Raw genomic sequence first — 17,657 nt, 5'->3', positions numbered from 1 at the left:
GGGGAACAAGGACATGGCAGACCAATTGAATAACTACTTTGGTTCTGTCTTCACTAAGGAAGACATAAATAATCTGCCGGAAATAGCAGGGGACCGGGGGTCAAATGAGATGGAGGAACTGAGTGAAATCCAGGTTAGTCAGGAAGTGGTGTTAGGTAAATTGAATGGATTAAAGGTCGATAAATCCCCAGGGCCAGATAGGCTGCATCCTAGAGTGCTTAAGGAGGTAGCCCCAGAAATAGTGGATGCATTAGTGATAATTTTTCAAAACTCTTTAGATTACCTGGAGTAGTTCCTGAGGATTGGAGGGTAGCTAATGTAACCCCACTTTTCAAAGAGGGAGAGAGAAAACGGGGAATTACAGACCAGTTAGTCTAACATGGTAGTGGGGAAAATGCTAGAGTCAGTTATTAAAGATGGGATAGCAGCACATTTGGAAAGTGGTGAAATCATTGGACAAAGTCAGCGTGGATTTATGAAAGGTAAATCATGTCTGATGAATCTTATAGAATTTTTCGAGGATGTAACTAGTAGAGTGGATAAGGGAGAACCAGTGGATATGTTATATCTGGACTTCCAGAAGGCTTTCGACAAGGTCCCACATAAGAGATTAGTATGCAAACTTAAAGCACACGGTATTGTGGGTTCAGTATTGATGTGGATAGAGAACTGGCTGGCAGACAGGAAGCAAAGAGTGGGAATAAACGGGTCCTTTTCAGAATGGCAGGCAGTGACTAGTGGGGTACCGCAAGGCTCAGTGCTGGGACCTCAGCTATTTACAATATATATTAATGATTTGGATGAGGGAATTGAATGCAACATCTCCAAGTTTGCGGATGACACGAAGCTGGGGGGCAGTGTTAGCTGTGAGGAGGATGCTAGGAGGCTGCAACGTGACTTGGATAGGTTAGGTGAGTGGGCAAATGCATGGCAGATGCAGTATAATGTGGATAAATGTGAGGTTATCCACTTTGGTGGCAAGAACAGGAAAGCAGACTATTATCTGAATGGTGGCCGATTAGGAAAAGAGGAGATGCAACGAGACCTGGGTGTCGTGGTACACCAGTCATTGAAAGTAGGCATGCAGGTGCAGCAGGCAGTGAAGAAAGCGAATGGTATGTTGGCATTCATAGCGAGGGGATTTGAGTATAGGAGCAGGGAGGTTCTGCTGCAGTTGTACAGGGCATTGGTGAGACCACACCTGGAGTATTGCGTACAGTTTTAGTCTTCTAATCTGAGGAAAGACATTCTTGCCATATAGGGAGTACAGAGAAGGTTCACCAGATTGATTCCTGGGATGGCAGGACTTTCATATGAAGAAAGACTGGATAGACTCGGCTTGTACTCGCTGGAATTTAGAAGATTGAGGGGGGATCTTATAGAAACGTACAAAATTCTTAAGGGGTTGGACAGGCTGGATGCAGGAAGATTGTTCCCGGTGTTGGGGAAGTCCAGAACAAGGGGTCACAGTTTAAGGATAAGGGGGAAGTCTTTTAGGACCGAGATGAGGACTTTTTTTTCACACAGAGTGGTGAATCTGTGGAATTCTCTGCCACAGAAGGTAGTTGAGGCCAGTTCAATGGCTATATTTAAGAGGGAGTTAGATGTGGCCCTTGTGGCTAAAGGAATCAGGGGTTATGGACAGAAGGCAGGTACGCGATACTGAGTTGGATGATCAGCCATGATCATATTGAATGACGGTGCAGGCTTGAAGGGCTGAATGGCCTACTCCTGCACCTGTTTTCTATGTTTCTATGTTCCCTTGGAACATTCTCTTACCTGCTCCCACAACTTTCCCAGTCCTGCTCCTGTGTTTCTCCCAGGATAATCCCAGACCTCATCCACAGTTCTCCCAACAGAATTTCAGGCCTGTTATCAACTCTTCCCTGGTACATCAGTCCCCAAGCAGAAGGTTCACAGCTTGGTTTGACAGCAGCTCTGCCCAAGACCACAAGGAATTACAGAGAGTTGTGGATGTAACCCAGTCCATTACACTGACCAGCCTCTCCACCATCGACTCCATCTGCACCTTACACTGCATTGGGAAAGCAGCCATCATAGGCAAGGACAACTCACATCCCAGTCATTCACTCTTTCTCCTCTCCCGTCAGCAGAAGATACAAAAACTTGAAAGCACATACCACCAGATTCATGAGCAGTTTCATCCATAATGGTATCAGATGTCTGTTAGGACCTACTATGCCAAGTATGTAATTCCGATCTTCCAATCTATCTTTTTTTACATACACTTTCCCGGTAACTGTAACATGATATTGTGCTTTGTGTTTCTTTTCTCTATGCACTACCTGTTGTACTTGTGTCAGTCAGTAGTCAGAGGTGATCCAATCCCACACTGAGTCTGGGACTAACTGCAGCTCCTTCCCTTGTGCAGGTGTTCCCCTACTCGTTGCTGGCTATTGGGATGACCATGTACCTGCCCAGCTTAATCTGGAAAGTCTTTGTTACTCCACTTCTCACTGCCGACCTACTTTTTATCATCGACGAGTTGGATAAAGCTTACAACCGGTCCATTAAGGTGGCTCAACTGATCCTGAAGAAATACGAGAACAACCCCAATGCCAAGGCACTAATCCAGGAGGAACTGGACAGGTACACGAGATAAATCTCCATCACCTCTTAAACCGTTCAGCGTACTCATGGAAAACCCAGGGGATGGGACTGTAAATGTGGACAGTGTGTGGCACATTGGCCCCACTGATGCAGCCACTGCCTCACAGCACTGGAGACCAGGGTGCAATCCTGCCATTTCTCAGCCCACTTGCTCAGCTGATCAAGATCTGCTTGATAATTATCTTCTACAATACCACCTATTTTATCATCTTCAAACTTACTAATCATGCTTGGTATATTTTCATTCAAGTTGGTGCTCGAGATGACAAACAGCAATGGGCCAGCACTGATCCCTGAGGCACACCACTAGTTACAAGCCTCCAGTATGAAAAGCAATCTTCCACCACCTCCCATTGCTTCCTTCCATGAAGCCAGTTCTTCATCCAGCCGACTAGCTCTCCCTGGATCCCATACAATCTAACCTTCCAGTGCAGTCTACCTTGCAGACCTTTATCAAAGGCCTTGCTGAAGACCATTAGACTTGGTCCATGGCCATCCCCTTATGAACCTTGTTGGCTATTTCTTCAAAAACTCAATCAAACTCCTAGACAGGATCTCCACACACACATAACTACGCTGACTATCCTTAATCAACCCATCTTTCCAAATGGATGCACATCTTGTCCCTCACAACCCTCTCGTGTAATTTTCAGAGTCACAATCATAGCAAAGAAACAGGCCTAAAAGCTGGAGTAACTCAACGGGACAGGCAGCATTTCTGGAGGGAAGGAATGGGTGACATTTCGGGTCGAGACCCTTCTTCGGACTGGTTAGGGATAAGGGAAGCGAGAGATATAGGCGATGATGTAGAGAGATAAAGAACAATTAATGGAATATTCTTCCCACCCTGGTCCCACAAAGACTCTATCCCCTACTCCCATTTCCTCCGTCTATGCCACATCTGCACCCAAGATGAGGTGTTCCAAACCAGGACATCCGAGATGTCCTCAATCTTTAGGGAACGGGGATTCCCCTCTCCCATCATAGATGAGGCCCCCGCTCGTCTCTCCTTGGTACCCTGCAGCTCCGCCCTTGCTCCCCCTCCCGTAGTCGCAACAGAGACAGAGTATCCCTGGTCCTGACCTTTCATCCCATCAGCCATTGCACACAACACATAATCCTCCACAATTTCCGCCACCTCCAATGGGATCCCACCACTAGCCACATTTTCCCATCTCCACCCCTTTCCGCCTTCCGCAGAGACCTTTCCCTCCACAACTCCCTGGTTAACTCATCCCTTCCCACCCACACCACCCCCTCCCCAGGTACCTTCCCCTGCAACCGCAGAAGATGCAACACCTGTCCCTATACCTCCTCCCTTGACAGTCCTTTGAGGTTAGCCAGAGGTTCACTTGCACCTCCTGTATCCATTGTTCAAGATGTGGACTCTTATACATCGGCGAGACCAAACGTAGACTGGGCAATTGTTTTGCGGAACACCTTCCCTCAGCCCGCCTGGACCTACCTGATCTCCCAGTTGCTGGACACTTTAATTCTCCTTCCCATTCCTATGCAAACCTTTCTACTTAGATCTCCTCCATTGTCAGAGTGAGGCTAAATGCAAATTGGAGGAACAGCACCTCATATTTGGCTTGGGCAGCTTACAGCCAGTGTAATGAGTATTGATTTCTCTCACATCAGGTAATCCCGGCATTCCCTCTCTCTCTATCCCTCCCCCACCCAAGTCGCACTAGCTTCTTGTTTTCACCCTGCAAACAGCTAACAATGGCCTGTTTCCTTTATCATTGTTACTTTTTTGCATATCTTTCATTCATTGTTCTCTATCTCTCTACATCACCGTCTATATCTGTCATTTCCCTTAACCCTAACCGGTCTGACGAAGGGACTCGAGCTGAAACGTCACCCACATCTACAGAGATGCTGTCAGTCCCGCTGAGTTACTCCAACTTTTTGTGCCTATCTTCGGTTTAAACCAGCATCTGCAATTCCTTCCTACAGCACCAGACAGGGCAGCATGGTGGTACAGTGGTAGAGTTGCTGCCCGACAGCACCAGACAGGGCAGCACGGTGGCACAGTAGTAGAGTTGCCAGACACCCAGGTTTGATACTGACTACAGATGCTGTCTGTACGGAGTTTGTACGCTCTCCCTGTGACCGCGGGAGTTTTCTCCGGGTGCTTTGATTTTCTCCCACATTCCAAAGAAGTACAGGTTTGTAAGTTAATTAGCTTTGGTAAAATTTTAAATTGTCCTTAGCATGTAACTTAGCATGTAATCTGTGCTAGAGTACAGGGATCAGCGTGGACTCGGTGGGCCAATGGACCTGTTTCCATGACATATCTCTAAACTAAACTCAACTAATCTCTAAACTAAACTAAACATTTGATCATCGGGAGAGAATATAACAGCAAATTAATGATAGATAGTGTATAAAATACAGAATCATTGATAAAAGGAGTGAATGGAGAACTTGTTACTGATGGAGAATAAATGGAAGAGCTGCTGATTGAAAGTTAGGGAGCAGCTGATCGTAGATACTCTTAGGCAACAAAGTGTTTGATGATCAGATGTCCCATCAACAGAACAATTACATCCTTACTGGCAGCAGCACTGCAGGCCTGTAAACACAGTACTCATAGATAACATGCAATTAAAAAATATTTCTATAAATGAATAACCCAATACTAGTGCAAAAAAATGCTGAAGTCCTTAGTACAACCAAAGACAGTCCATACTTCATAGTGTATTTAGTATTTTATACTGTCCAAGATTGAAGAATTCTTTAGGAAGGCCTGATTGAAGAATTCTTTAGGAAGACACTATCTGTTTTCAGACTTCTGTACCTTCTTCCTGATGGCAGGAATGAAATGAGAGTGTGGCCAGGGGGATATGGGTCTCCGATGATGCTGGCTGCTTCTTTGAGGCAGAGCATCCTGTAGATCCCTTCGGCGGTCAGCACCTGTGATGCATACACTCGTAATCTCCTTTATTCGTGGCTGTTCGAGTTACAAAACCAGGCCGTGATGCAACCAGTCTATATACTCCTACTGTGCACATGTAGAAGTTCAAGAGAACATTCATCAACATACCAAATCTCCCCAGGAAGTAGAGGCGTTGATGGGGCATCAAAGTGCTGGGTCCAGGGCAGATCCTCAAAGATAAGCACACCCAGAACAGTTGATCCTCTCCACCACCGACCTGTTGAAGAAGAAAGCTTTGTGGATCCTCGGCTTCCCTCTTCTAAAGTCAAGAATCAGTATCTTCATCTTGCTGACATTGAGACCAAGGGTGTTGTTCTGGCACCGTTCAATCAGACGATCGATCCCCCTCCTACACTCTGGCTGACCATCACCTGTAATTTGTCCAACAGGGTGACCTCGACAAAATTCAAGGTGGAGTTAGAACTGTGTCCGGTCATACAGTCACGGGTAGAGAGAGAGTAGAGCAGGGGGTGAACAGACTGCCTTGAGGTGCTGATGGTTATCGAGGAGGAAGTGTTGCTGTTCTCTGTTGAGTATCCAGTTGCAAAAGGATGCGCAGAGACCCAGTTCCATGAGCTGTAACCAGTGTGCAGAGACCAGTTCCATGAGCTTGGTAACCAGTTTTTTTCTGTGTTTTTTAACCAAAAAAATTTGAACGGCGAGAGAAACAGGTTGCAGGGGACTTCCCGATGCAATAGCCTCCACCCCAGGTCATGATGTAGAGGGACCCCCACTGGGGGCCTGGTAACCACAAATAATCACAAATATTTATTAAAATATTAAAATAATATTTACAAGACAATAAAACAAAACAGAAGCCACCACCATAATACAATATAAACAATAAACTATTATACAACTATCTTGCACTCCTTGTCAAGGATGCATTCAACTGTGCCCAGCGGCCCCGGAAATCCCCCAGGGTGCCCGTGGACAGCGCGCGGTCCCTCTCTAACACCACCCGGGCACGGGCGTAACCCCGGAAAAGGGGCAGGCAGCCGGCTCGGGCAGAGCCTCTTCTGCCTGGCGCCGTGACTCGCGGATGGCCAGCTTGGCCAGGCCCAGGAGCAACCCAACCAGGACAGCTTCGGCCCCATCCTCTCCCCTACGCACAGTGTCCAAAGATGAGGATGGTGGGAGAGAATTGCAGCCAGAAGACAAGGAGCAGGCCCTTTAGATATTGAAACAGGGGTTGCAACCTCACATACTCCATATGCACGTGACACACAGACCCACACACTCCATATACACGTGGTACACAGACTCACACACTCCATGTACACGTGGTACACAGACTCACACTCCATATACACGTGGTACACACTCACATACTCCATATACACGTGACACACAGACTCACACACTCCATATACACGTGGTACACACTCACACTCCATATACACGTGGTACAGACTCACACTCCATATACACGTGGTACAGACTCACACTCCATATACACGTGGTACAGACTCACACACTCCATATACACGTGGTACACACTCACACACTCCATGTACACGTGGTACACACTCACACACTCCATGTAGACGTGGTACATAGACTCCTCCAGCCCGCAAGAGTGGCAGGCGGTTGGCGAGTCTGTGAACCGCAAGAGAAACAGGTTGCAGGGGACTCCTCGGTGCAGTAAACTCCAACCCAAGTCCCCGATGTAGAGGGGGACTGGGGGGACACGCACTGGGGGGCTGGTAATCAGCTTGGAGGAGATGATGGTATTGAACGCCGAGCTGTAGTAAAAAAAAACAGCCTGGCGCATGTGTTTTTATTGTGCAAGTGGTCCAGTGCAGAGTGAGATCGCATCCACTGTTGAGCCCCCCTGTTTAAGTGTTACTTAAACGTCGCAATAGTCCCTGCCTCAATTACCTCCTCTGGCAGCTCATTCCATACACCCACCACCCTCTGTGTGATAAAGTTACCCCTCAGCGTCAGATGCCACTCACTATCTTACACACTAGCGACCATTTGCAATTTTACCAAAGCCAATTAATCTGCAAACCTACATGTCTTTTGAGTGTGGGAGGAAACTGGAGCACCTAGAGAAAGCCCACGCGTCACAGGGAGAACATACAAGCTCCGTACAGACAGCGCCCGTAGTCAGGATCAAACCCGAATCTTTGGCGCTGTGAGGCAGCAACTCTATCGCTGAGCCTCCGTGACGCCCTTTGGATAAATGTTCTTTCTGTTGATAAATGAGTGGTAAAGCATGTGTTTTGGCTTCAAGATCAAAGTAGAGTGGACTCATGGCATGGTCTGCTTGCTCTGTTTCTTCACCCTGTGTGAGTTTGGTGTGAGTCACACCATTAATAATTCTCAGGCCAGTCAAAGTTATTAAACAGCTTTAATGCCTGAACACCTGTGAGTGTTCCAGCCCATGCTTCTGTTTGCCAAAGCGGCCTCCCTCATGTTGTAACGTGGCAGGCTTGCTGAGGGTCAGCCCCGTCTAACTCCTTTCCCTGTCTTGGTCCTTCAACGACAGCCCTGCGGTGTGTGATCACGGATAGGATTCATTCAGTGCTGGTTGCAGTTGGACAGGTGCAGCACGAGTGACACACACCTGCACGGTAGAGTTGACTGAGGTACTGATTGGATTGTTTAGTTTAGTTTAGTTTAGTTTAAAGATCGAGCACGGAAACAGGCCCTTCGGCCCACCGAGTCCGCACCGATCAGCGATCTCCGCACACAAACACTATCCTACACACACACATTTACAATTTTACCATGCCAATTAGCCCACTGACTCCCACAGACTACACTTCTTCCCACCCTGCTTCCTGTAGAAACTCTATCCCCTACTCCCAATTCCTCTGTCTACGCTGCATTTGCACCCAAGATGAGGTGTTCCACACCTAAGATATCCTCATTCTTTGGGGAACGGGGGTTCCCCTCTTCCATCATAGACAAGGCTTTCACACGGGTCTCCTTGGTACCCCACAGCTCCACTCTTGCTCCCCCTCCCCCCAGTCGCAATAGGGACAGAGTACCCCTCGTCCTCACCTTTTACCCCATCAACCGTCGCATATAGCACATAATCCTCCAGCATTTACCCCACCTCCAACGGGACCCCACCACGAGCCACATCTTCCCATCTCCACCCCTTTCCGCATAGACCGTTCCCTCCACAACTCCCTGGTCAACTCGTCTCTTCCCACCCAAACCACCCCCTCCCCAGGTACTTTCCCCTGCAACCACAGGAAATGCAACCCTTGTCCCTTTTCCCCCCCCCTCGACTCCATCCAAGGACCACGACAGTCTTTTCAGGTGAGGCAGAGGTTCACTTGCACCTCCTTCAACCTTATCTACTGTATCTGCAGTTCCATGTGTGGACTCCGATATATCGGCGAGACCAAGCGCAAACTTGGCGATCGTTTCGCTGAACACCTCTGCTCAGTCTGCCTAAACCTGGCTGATCTCCCGGTTGCTAAACACTTCCACCCCCCCCTCCCATTCCCACACTGACCTTTCTGTCCTGGGCCTCCTCCATTGTCAGAGTGTCATTGTCATTGTCACTCCATTGTCAGCGTAAACTGGAGGAACAGCACCTCATATTTCGCTTGGGCAACTTACACCCCAGAGGTATGAACATTAACTTCTCTCACTTCAAGTAACCCTTGCCTTCCCTCTCTCTCTCTTCATCTCTCCCCCTTCCCAGTTCTCTGACCAGTCTGACCCGTTTACATTTTATCTCTGTTTGCTTTGTTACCTTCTCCTAGCTAACAATGATATATCCTACATTTTCACACCTTACATTTCCTTATCTCTGTATCTCCCTCTCCCCTGATTCAGTTTGAAGGGTCTCGACCTGAAACGTCACCCATTCCTTCTATCCGGAGATGCTGCCTGTCTCGCTGAGTTACTCCAGCATTTTGCGTATATCTTGGGTTTAAACCAGCATTTGCAGTTCCTTCCTACAACAGCCTACAAACCTGTACGTCTTTGGTGTGTGGGAGGAAAACGGAGATCCTGGAGAAAACCCATGGAGAGAGAGAGAACATGCATACTCTGTACAGACAGCACCCGTAGTCAGGATCGAACCCATGTCTCTAACGCTGTGAGGCAGCAACTCTACCGCTGCGCCACCGTGCTGAAGAGTGTCTGAGGATGTGGCTGGACAGGAGAAAAGGATGTGAGAGAAGGAATAATTAACATCTCAAAAGGTTCTAAAAGGTTAGAGAGCCAAAATGTTTCTATCAAGGTAGGCTGGACCTCAGGGTGCCGTCTCAGTGGGGACAGTGGGGACAGTGGGGACTCTCTGTGCCGTCTCAGTGGGGACAGTGGGGACTCTCTGTGCCACCTCAGTGGGGACTCTCTGTGCCTCCTCAATGGGGACAGTGGGGATTCTCTGTGCCACCTCAGTGGGGACTCTCTGTGCCTCCTCAATGGGGACAGTGGGGACTCTCTGTGCCACCTCAGTGGGGACAGATGGTTTATTTTCTCAGTGTTCTTGGACAGACTGGACCTCTAGAATATCGAGATGATTCATGTAATTATAGAGAAGCTGTTGCTTTTCCCAGATATAACATTGATTTTTCGCTTTCCAGCACCCATCCCAAGAACGCCACACAGTCTGCGTGACCCAGGCTTGTAACCAGCTGAAGTGGAACTGCACGGTGGAGTTCTGTACCCAGAGCCCTACCATTCACTGTGTAGGTCGTGCCCATGTTAGACTTCCCAAAATGCAATGCCTCACATTTCTCTGCATTAAATTCCATGAACCATTCCCTCAGCCCACCTGGCCAATCGATCAAGATCCTGCTGCAAATTTTTCTTCACTATCTGCAAAACCACCCACTTTTATATCATCTGCAAATTTGCTGATCTTGCCATGTACAAAATGAGATGACAAACAGTAACGGGCCCAGCATCGAACCCTGAGGCACACCACTAGTCACAGGCCTCCAGTCTGAGAAGCAACCTTCCACCATCACCCTCTGCTTCCTTCCATGGTGCCAATTTTCTATCTATTCAGCTATCTCTCCTTGGATCCCATGCGATCTAACCTTCCAGAGCAGCCTACTATGCAGAACCTTGTTGAATGATGTACACAACATCTACAGCTCTACCCTCATCGGGGACCTTTTTGGTCACGTCTTCAAAAAACTCAATCAGATTTGTGAGACACGACCTCCCACATATAAAGTCATGCTGGCTGTTATCAGGCAACTGAATCTTCCTACCACAATCAGAGAGCAGAGCTGAACTACTATCTACCTCATTGGTGACCCTCGGACTATACTTGATCGGACTTTGCTGGTTTTACCTTGCACTAAACATTATTCCCTAATACAAATGGCTCGATTGTAATCATGTATTGTCTTTCTTCTGACTGGATAACACGCAACAAAAGATTTTCACTCTACCTCACCAGCCTATAGTTCCCAGCATTTTCCCTGCAGCCCTTCTTGAAAAGAGGTACAACATTTGCCACCCTCCAGTCTTCCGGCACCTCTCCTGTATTTAAAGACGGTCCGTAAATTTTAAACCAGGGCTCCCGCAATTTCCTCTCTGGTTTCCCACAATATCCTCGAATATCTGATCAGGCCCTGGAGATTTGTCTACCTTCATACACGACAGTACCTTCAGTACCTCTTCGACCGTAACACTAAGACACTTCCAAGCCACTTCCATTGACTGCCCCAAGTTGCTCCGTCCTCCTGCCTTTCACTTCGGTAAATGCAGAGGACCTTGCCAACTCCTGTGGCTCCACACAGAGGTGACCACATGGATTCCTAAGGGGTCCCACTCTCTAGTTACTCTTGGAACTGTCCTTAATGCTACCCGCCAGAGCTATCTCCCGGCCCCTTTTTGCCCTTCTGATTTCCTTTTTCAGTTTACTCCTTAGTTCCCAAAACTCCTCCAGGGATGCACTTGATCCCAGCTGTCTATACCTGTCCCATGCATCCTTCTTATTTTTGACCATTGCCTCAACTTCCCTCGTCAGCCAAGCTTCCTTACGTTTGCCTGCTTTGCCCTTCTCTCTAACGGGGACGTACAGCTTTTGTAAGCACACTTTTAAAAACATCCCACTTGGCCGATGTTCCTTTCTCCTCAAATAACCTGCCCCAGTCATCTTGAGCGAGACCTTCTCTCATATCCTCAAAGTTGGCCTTACCTCAATTGAGCATTTTAACAGGTGGGCCCTCTCTGCCCCATCCATAACTATCTTAAACCTAATCGAACTGTGGTCACTGGTCCCCTGCACCACCACTTCATTCACTTGCTCTTCCCAGTTTCACGCGGACCGTGACTGACTTGGTTCATTTTGTGTTGGAAGGACTCGCAGGGAGAAGTTGCTGCAGTTCCCTCTGCTGCAGCGTTACCTGGTCTGCAAGAATGGGTCGTATTACTACGTGTGCATGTACTACATGCGGCAGCTGCTCCTGCTGCTCTTCATCGCAGCCGCCTGCCTCTACCTCATCTACTGCCACCTGCCCGTGTTTTACCTGGACCAGTTCAGTTGCTCTATCAAATCGGGACTGCTGACCAGTGACCCCGATGTTCCCGCTGTGATTCAGTGCAAGTTGACCTCGCTGACTATATTCAAGATGATCAGTGTGGTAAACGGCACTGTTTACGTCCTCTTGGTGCCCATGATCATTCACAGCCTCCTGCAGCTCTGTTCCTGGGACAAGCAGTTTCTGGCCGTGTACCAGATGGTGCCAGCCTTTGACCTGGTCAGTAAGAAGATGCTGGGCTGCGCCCTGAACGACCTCAACGTCATCCTCCATTTCCTGCGTGCAAACATCGGGCAGCTGCAGTCCTTCAGTCGCCTGTCGGTGCTGTGCATTGCCAAGGACGTGAGGGCAGGAGGCAAGGGGCAGACCCTGGTCGACATGATGACCCTCCTTGTGGGTCTGGAAACCACTGAGGGTGGCGGCTGTACCCACGCTGGTGGGGCAGGTGGGTCCGCGGCCCCCCAGCAACGCAAGTACTTAGACACTCAGGGTAAGTGCACAGGTGTACCTCTGCCACCTGCCTATATTGCCACCTCTGTACCCCACACTAAAATACCGCGACCAAAACTAACCTGGTAATAGCAATTGTATTAGTGATCTGCCAATAATACTTAAATATTTAGTTTAGTTTGGAGATACAGGGCGGAAACAGGCCCTTCGGCCCACCGAGTCCACGCCCACCAGCGATCCCTGCACACTAACACTACCCTACACACACTAGGGACAATTTACAATTATACCAAGCCAATGTACAAACCTGTACATCTTTGGAGTGTGAGAGGAAACCAAAGATCTTGGAGAAAACCCGCGCAGGTCACAGGGAGAACATACAAACTCGGTACGACAGCACCCGTAGTCAGGATCGAACCTGGGTCTCTGGCACTGCATCACCGTGCCACCCAAGTTACACCACCATTCATGTGAACTGCACTCCACATTACAACATGCACGCATTTGGGAGTTTTGAATGAGATCAGTTAGCCCCTTCCTGTTGTGCCCTCAATGTTCCCACAATCCACCCCCTCCCCCTTTTCCACCGATACCCCCTCCTCTGGCTTCACCTTTCACGACCCTCCTCTTTATCTCACAGCCTTTTGTCTCTTTATCATCTCTGGCCGTTGTCCATGCATCTGCCAATCAAACCCCTCTCACCTGTATCCACCTATCACTCACCTGGCTTTGTCCTGCCCTCAGCTTCCTCTCCCCTACTACAATCAATTGAAAGAAAGTTTGCACCCAAAACATCTTATCCATATTCTCCAGGGATGCTGCCTGACCCCCTGAATCACTCCAGCATGTTGTGTCTATTTTTGTCAACCAGCATCTGCAGTTTCTTTGTGTCTACAATGAAATGGTGTCTGATGTGACCCCTGCCATTACCCACAGCTCCAATGACCAGGACCGTGGCAACCGCCGCCCACCTCAGCACCTTGCTCCTGAATTTCCTTGGCCAGCAAACATTGGTGGCCTGATGCCACTGGAGCCCAGTCCTGTCACCCTCTGTGTGTATAACTGTTTCCTGACTCCTCTGTTGAATGATCTGGCACTAAATGTCAGGCTTGGGCTTGGAATCTACAATTAGTGAAAATGACTTCTCTCTACACAATCATTTCCCCTATAAAGCCTTTAATTACCTTACCTCGACCTTCTAATTTCTAAAGTGTACAACCCTATTTTCTGCAATGTCTCCTCCTAATTTATTGTTTGGAGTTCAGGGAGCAGTCATGAATCTCCACCGCACTCTCCAAGATTAGTATTTGCTGCCTATGGTGCGGAGGCCAGAACAGCTGCCAGTGCCCATGGTGGCTCTAAACTGCTCTTTGTGGAGATGCAGCACTATTAACACAACCTTGTATTCCAGCATAAAGACCAGCGTTCTGCCAGTCTTCTTGATTATTTTTAGTGCCTGTACTTCTAGCCCTTTTGAACCTTGGAGAGAGAAAGTCACAGTCATGCAGCACGAAACAGGCCCTTCAGCTAAACTCGTCCATGCCAACCAAAATGCCTCATCTACCTTAATCCCATTTCCCCACGGCCCGCATTCCACGAAACCTTTCCTATTCATGTACCCATCCAAGTGTCTTCCAAACCCTGCTATTGTCTCAATTGCCTCCTTGGGCAGCTTGTTCTATATATCCACACCCTGTGTCCGAAAAGTTGCCCCTCAGGATCCAATTAAATCAGTTCAGTTCAGTTTAGTTTATTGTCACGTGCAACGAGGAACAGTGAAAAGTTTTGTCTGCTAACCAGTCAGCGGAAAGACAATCAAACCATTGTCACCATTTACAGTGTATAGATACAAGATAAGGGAATAACGTTCAGTGCAAGGTAAAGCCAGTAAAGTCCGATCAAAGACAGACTGAGGGTCACCAATGAGGTAGATAGTAGTTCAGCACTGCTCTCTAGTTGTGGTAGGATGGTTCAGTTTAAACCTATGCCTTCTGGTTCTCGATTCCCCTACCTGGGAGAACGACTCTGTACATTCAGCCTATCTATTCCCCTCAGGATTTTATACATCTTTATAAGATCGTGTTTTCTCCAAGATCTTTAGTTTCTTCCCGCACTCCAAAGACGTACAAGGTTTGTAGGTTGACTGGCTTGGTAAATGTAAAAACTGTCCCTAGTGGGTGGAGGATGGTGTTAGTGTGCGGGGATCGCTGGTCGGCGCGGACCCGGTGGGCCGAAGGGGCCTGTTTCCGCGCTGTATATCTAAACTAAACTAACCTTAGCCTCCTATGCTCTCGAACAAAACCCTAGCCTGCCTAACCTCTCTCAAAGGCTCAGGTCCTCAAGTCCTGTCAATCTCCTCGTAAATCTTCTCTACACCCATTCCAGCTCACTCTCTCCATTGTACATAGTTTGGATTGAAACCTTTCATCAGAAATTCTCCTGGTTAGTCGGAGATTCTCATCTCCCACTCCTCTCCACTACCCACAAATGCTCTCAGTTTGTTGCACACATCGCTCCTACACCAGCAACATTACCCACACCCTGGTCAATGTCTGAAAGAAAATCATCCTATTTGCAACATTGGTGTCATATTTGACCCATTGATAACTGTTGAACCACATGACTGAAGACCAGTTCAACCTCCATAACATTGCCCATGATTCTGCCTCAGATCATCAACTGCTACACCCCTCATTCATGCTGTTGATAATTGTATATCAGCCCCGACTACTCTATTCTATCCAAAACATTACTGCATATGTCCCAACTCAGACCGTTCCATTTATCTATCCAAGTTGATCTGTTATCTCCCATTTACTCAATGCTTCTGCTTTAAAATTCCCACCAATATTATCTAATCCATTGAAACTTCCAAACCCTTTTTTCCTTCAATGCTGAAACATCTGAACTCTTCTAATCTTGACAATTTATATGAGTTGGGAAGGGGCACCCCTGTGTCTGCTTTGACATTCAGTTCATGGCTGATCCACCCTTGTCCCCCTTATCCCCTGTGCTTTAAATGTTGGCCACTTTCTGCTTCGAATGTCTTCAACTCCTGCTCCACAGTTCTCTGCTGGCACAGCAGCACAGCAGTAGAGTTGCTGCCTTACTGCGACAGAGACCCGGGTTCCATCATGACTACGGGTGCTGTCTGTACGGAGTTTGTACGTTCTCTCCGTGACCGTGTGGGTTTTCTCCAGGTGCTCTGGTTTCCTCTCACATTCCAAAGAAGTGCAGGTTTGTAGGTTAATTGGCTTCTGTAAATTGCCCCCTAGTGTGCAGGATAGTGCTAGTGTATGGGCGATCACTGGTTGGCGTAGACTCGGTGAGCCGAAGGGCTTCTTTCCATGCTGTATTTCTAAACTAAGCTTAACTAAAAATTTCATTCAGAGAAGAAATTCCTCCTCATCTCTTCATTATGGTGAAACCATAATCTGTGGAACTATGCCCTACAGTTTTAGGTAACTTCACATCAATCCTTTGAAGATCATCGCTCATTCCTCTATTACCGAATGAGTAAAGGGATAACCTTGCTTCATGTATTAACCCCTTTGATTCAGTAATAAATCTATCCTTTGTTGCCTGCAATGTGTGTATAATTCCTTGGTGTAGACCAACACACACACAGTACACTGGGTGCAGTCTCAGCAGCTCCCTACGAAGGTTCATCAACATGTCCCGACGTTTATACTCCTGACAATAAAGGTAAATTGATTAGTACCCTTCACAATTACTTGTAGTACCTGCCTGCTCATGATTTTTTCATGTACCAAGATCCCCAGACCTTTTAATATTTCTTTTTTCAGCATTATATGCCAACTGTCAACTTCTTACCCACACTTCATCTATCAATATCCTTTTGTAGGCTCTTTAGGTTCTCCTCACAACTTGAGAAAACCCATCACCTTTGTATCAGCAAACCTGGCTGCATTACACTCGATCCCTTCAAACAGGTCATTAATATAGATAATGTGATCCTGGAATTGATACCTGTGGCACTCAACTAGTTACTGATTGCCAATCTGCAAACAAGACATTGAACTCAGCTGTTTTCTGTACGCTGATCAATCCCCCATCCACGTCCCCTTACCCCATGTGATCCTATCTTGTGCCAAGGGATTTTTAGCGACATCTACTCATTCCCCTTTGTCCACCCTGTTCGTTGTGTTTCCAAACCACTTCAGTAAATTCTTCAAACATCATTTGGCTTTCGTAAAACTATGTTGACTCTGGTCTAATGAAAGGGTAGACAGTCAGAATCACTTTTCCCAGGTAGAAATGTCAAAGACTTGAGGGGATAGCTTTATGGAGGGGCAAAATTTAAAGGAGATGTTTGGGGCAAGTTTTTTTACAGAGGATGGATGGGGCCTGGAACGCGTGGCCAGGGGTGGTGATGGAGGCAGATACAATAGTGGCTTTATATGGGCTTTCAGATAGACACAAGGATATGCTGGGAATGGAATGACATGGATCACATGTGATGGGAATGGAATGACATGGATCACATGACATGGATCACATGCAGGCAGAGGAGATCAGTTTAACTTGGCATCATGTTCGGCGTAGACATTGCAGGCCAAAGGCCTGTTTCTGGGCTGTGTACTGTTCTATGTTCTATAATTTTTGTAAGGCCCTTCAATTACCTCCCACATAATGGACTGCAACATTTCCCAATGACAGATCAGAGGCCTGTTGTCTCCTGCTTTCCATTTGTCTCCTTTCTTGAACAATGTCTCCTCACCAACTGAAAAGTCTTCAAACTAAAGCATCAATTCTGCTTCTCTCTCCACAGCCTGACCTAATTCAATCACTTTGTGTTTTTATTTCAAATTATCAGCATCTGTGGCTTTTTGGATTTCTTGGTCTAACATGTAACCCAACTAAAGCACCTGAAGCACACTGGCTACCCAATAGAGTACTACCTGCCCCTCTCTTGTCCCTTTCTCCTCTGTCCAGCTCATTTCTCCCCTCTCTCCTGTCCCTGCCCTGGACACTGAGAGCCTGGCTCACTTTAATGGCACGTGGAAGAGGTGTCAGATGAATTGTGTTTAAACATTGTTTTTTAACCCATGTCTCTCATTCTCCTCCAGGCCACTTTCACACGAGAGACGACTGGAGCTGCACAGGGCCACAGGGCTCCTCAAGCTGCTGACAACCAGGGATCA

At 47.5% G+C, this 17,657-nt stretch overlaps 1 protein-coding gene across 1 annotated transcript in view; it reads left to right on the top strand.

The window, feature by feature from the left end:
• LOC144608725 (pannexin-3-like) overlaps positions 1–17,657 on the top strand; it is a 38,729-nt gene extending 21,072 nt beyond the window's left edge. Inside the window, exons 3-5 of the mRNA XM_078426756.1 lie at positions 2,393–2,610; positions 11,862–12,532; positions 17,583–17,657. Coding sequence (XP_078282882.1) covers positions 2,393–2,610; positions 11,862–12,532; positions 17,583–17,644 — 951 coding nt within the window. The 3' untranslated portion in view covers positions 17,645–17,657. The remainder of the gene's footprint in view (positions 1–2,392; positions 2,611–11,861; positions 12,533–17,582) is intronic.

The sequence above is a fragment of the Rhinoraja longicauda genome, chromosome 32, assembly GCF_053455715.1.
Source record: "Rhinoraja longicauda isolate Sanriku21f chromosome 32, sRhiLon1.1, whole genome shotgun sequence".
Classification (NCBI taxonomy): domain Eukaryota; kingdom Metazoa; phylum Chordata; class Chondrichthyes; order Rajiformes; family Arhynchobatidae; genus Rhinoraja; species Rhinoraja longicauda.
The sequence above is the reverse complement of the archived record's forward strand: the minus strand, read 5'-3'. Positions and strand labels throughout refer to the sequence as shown.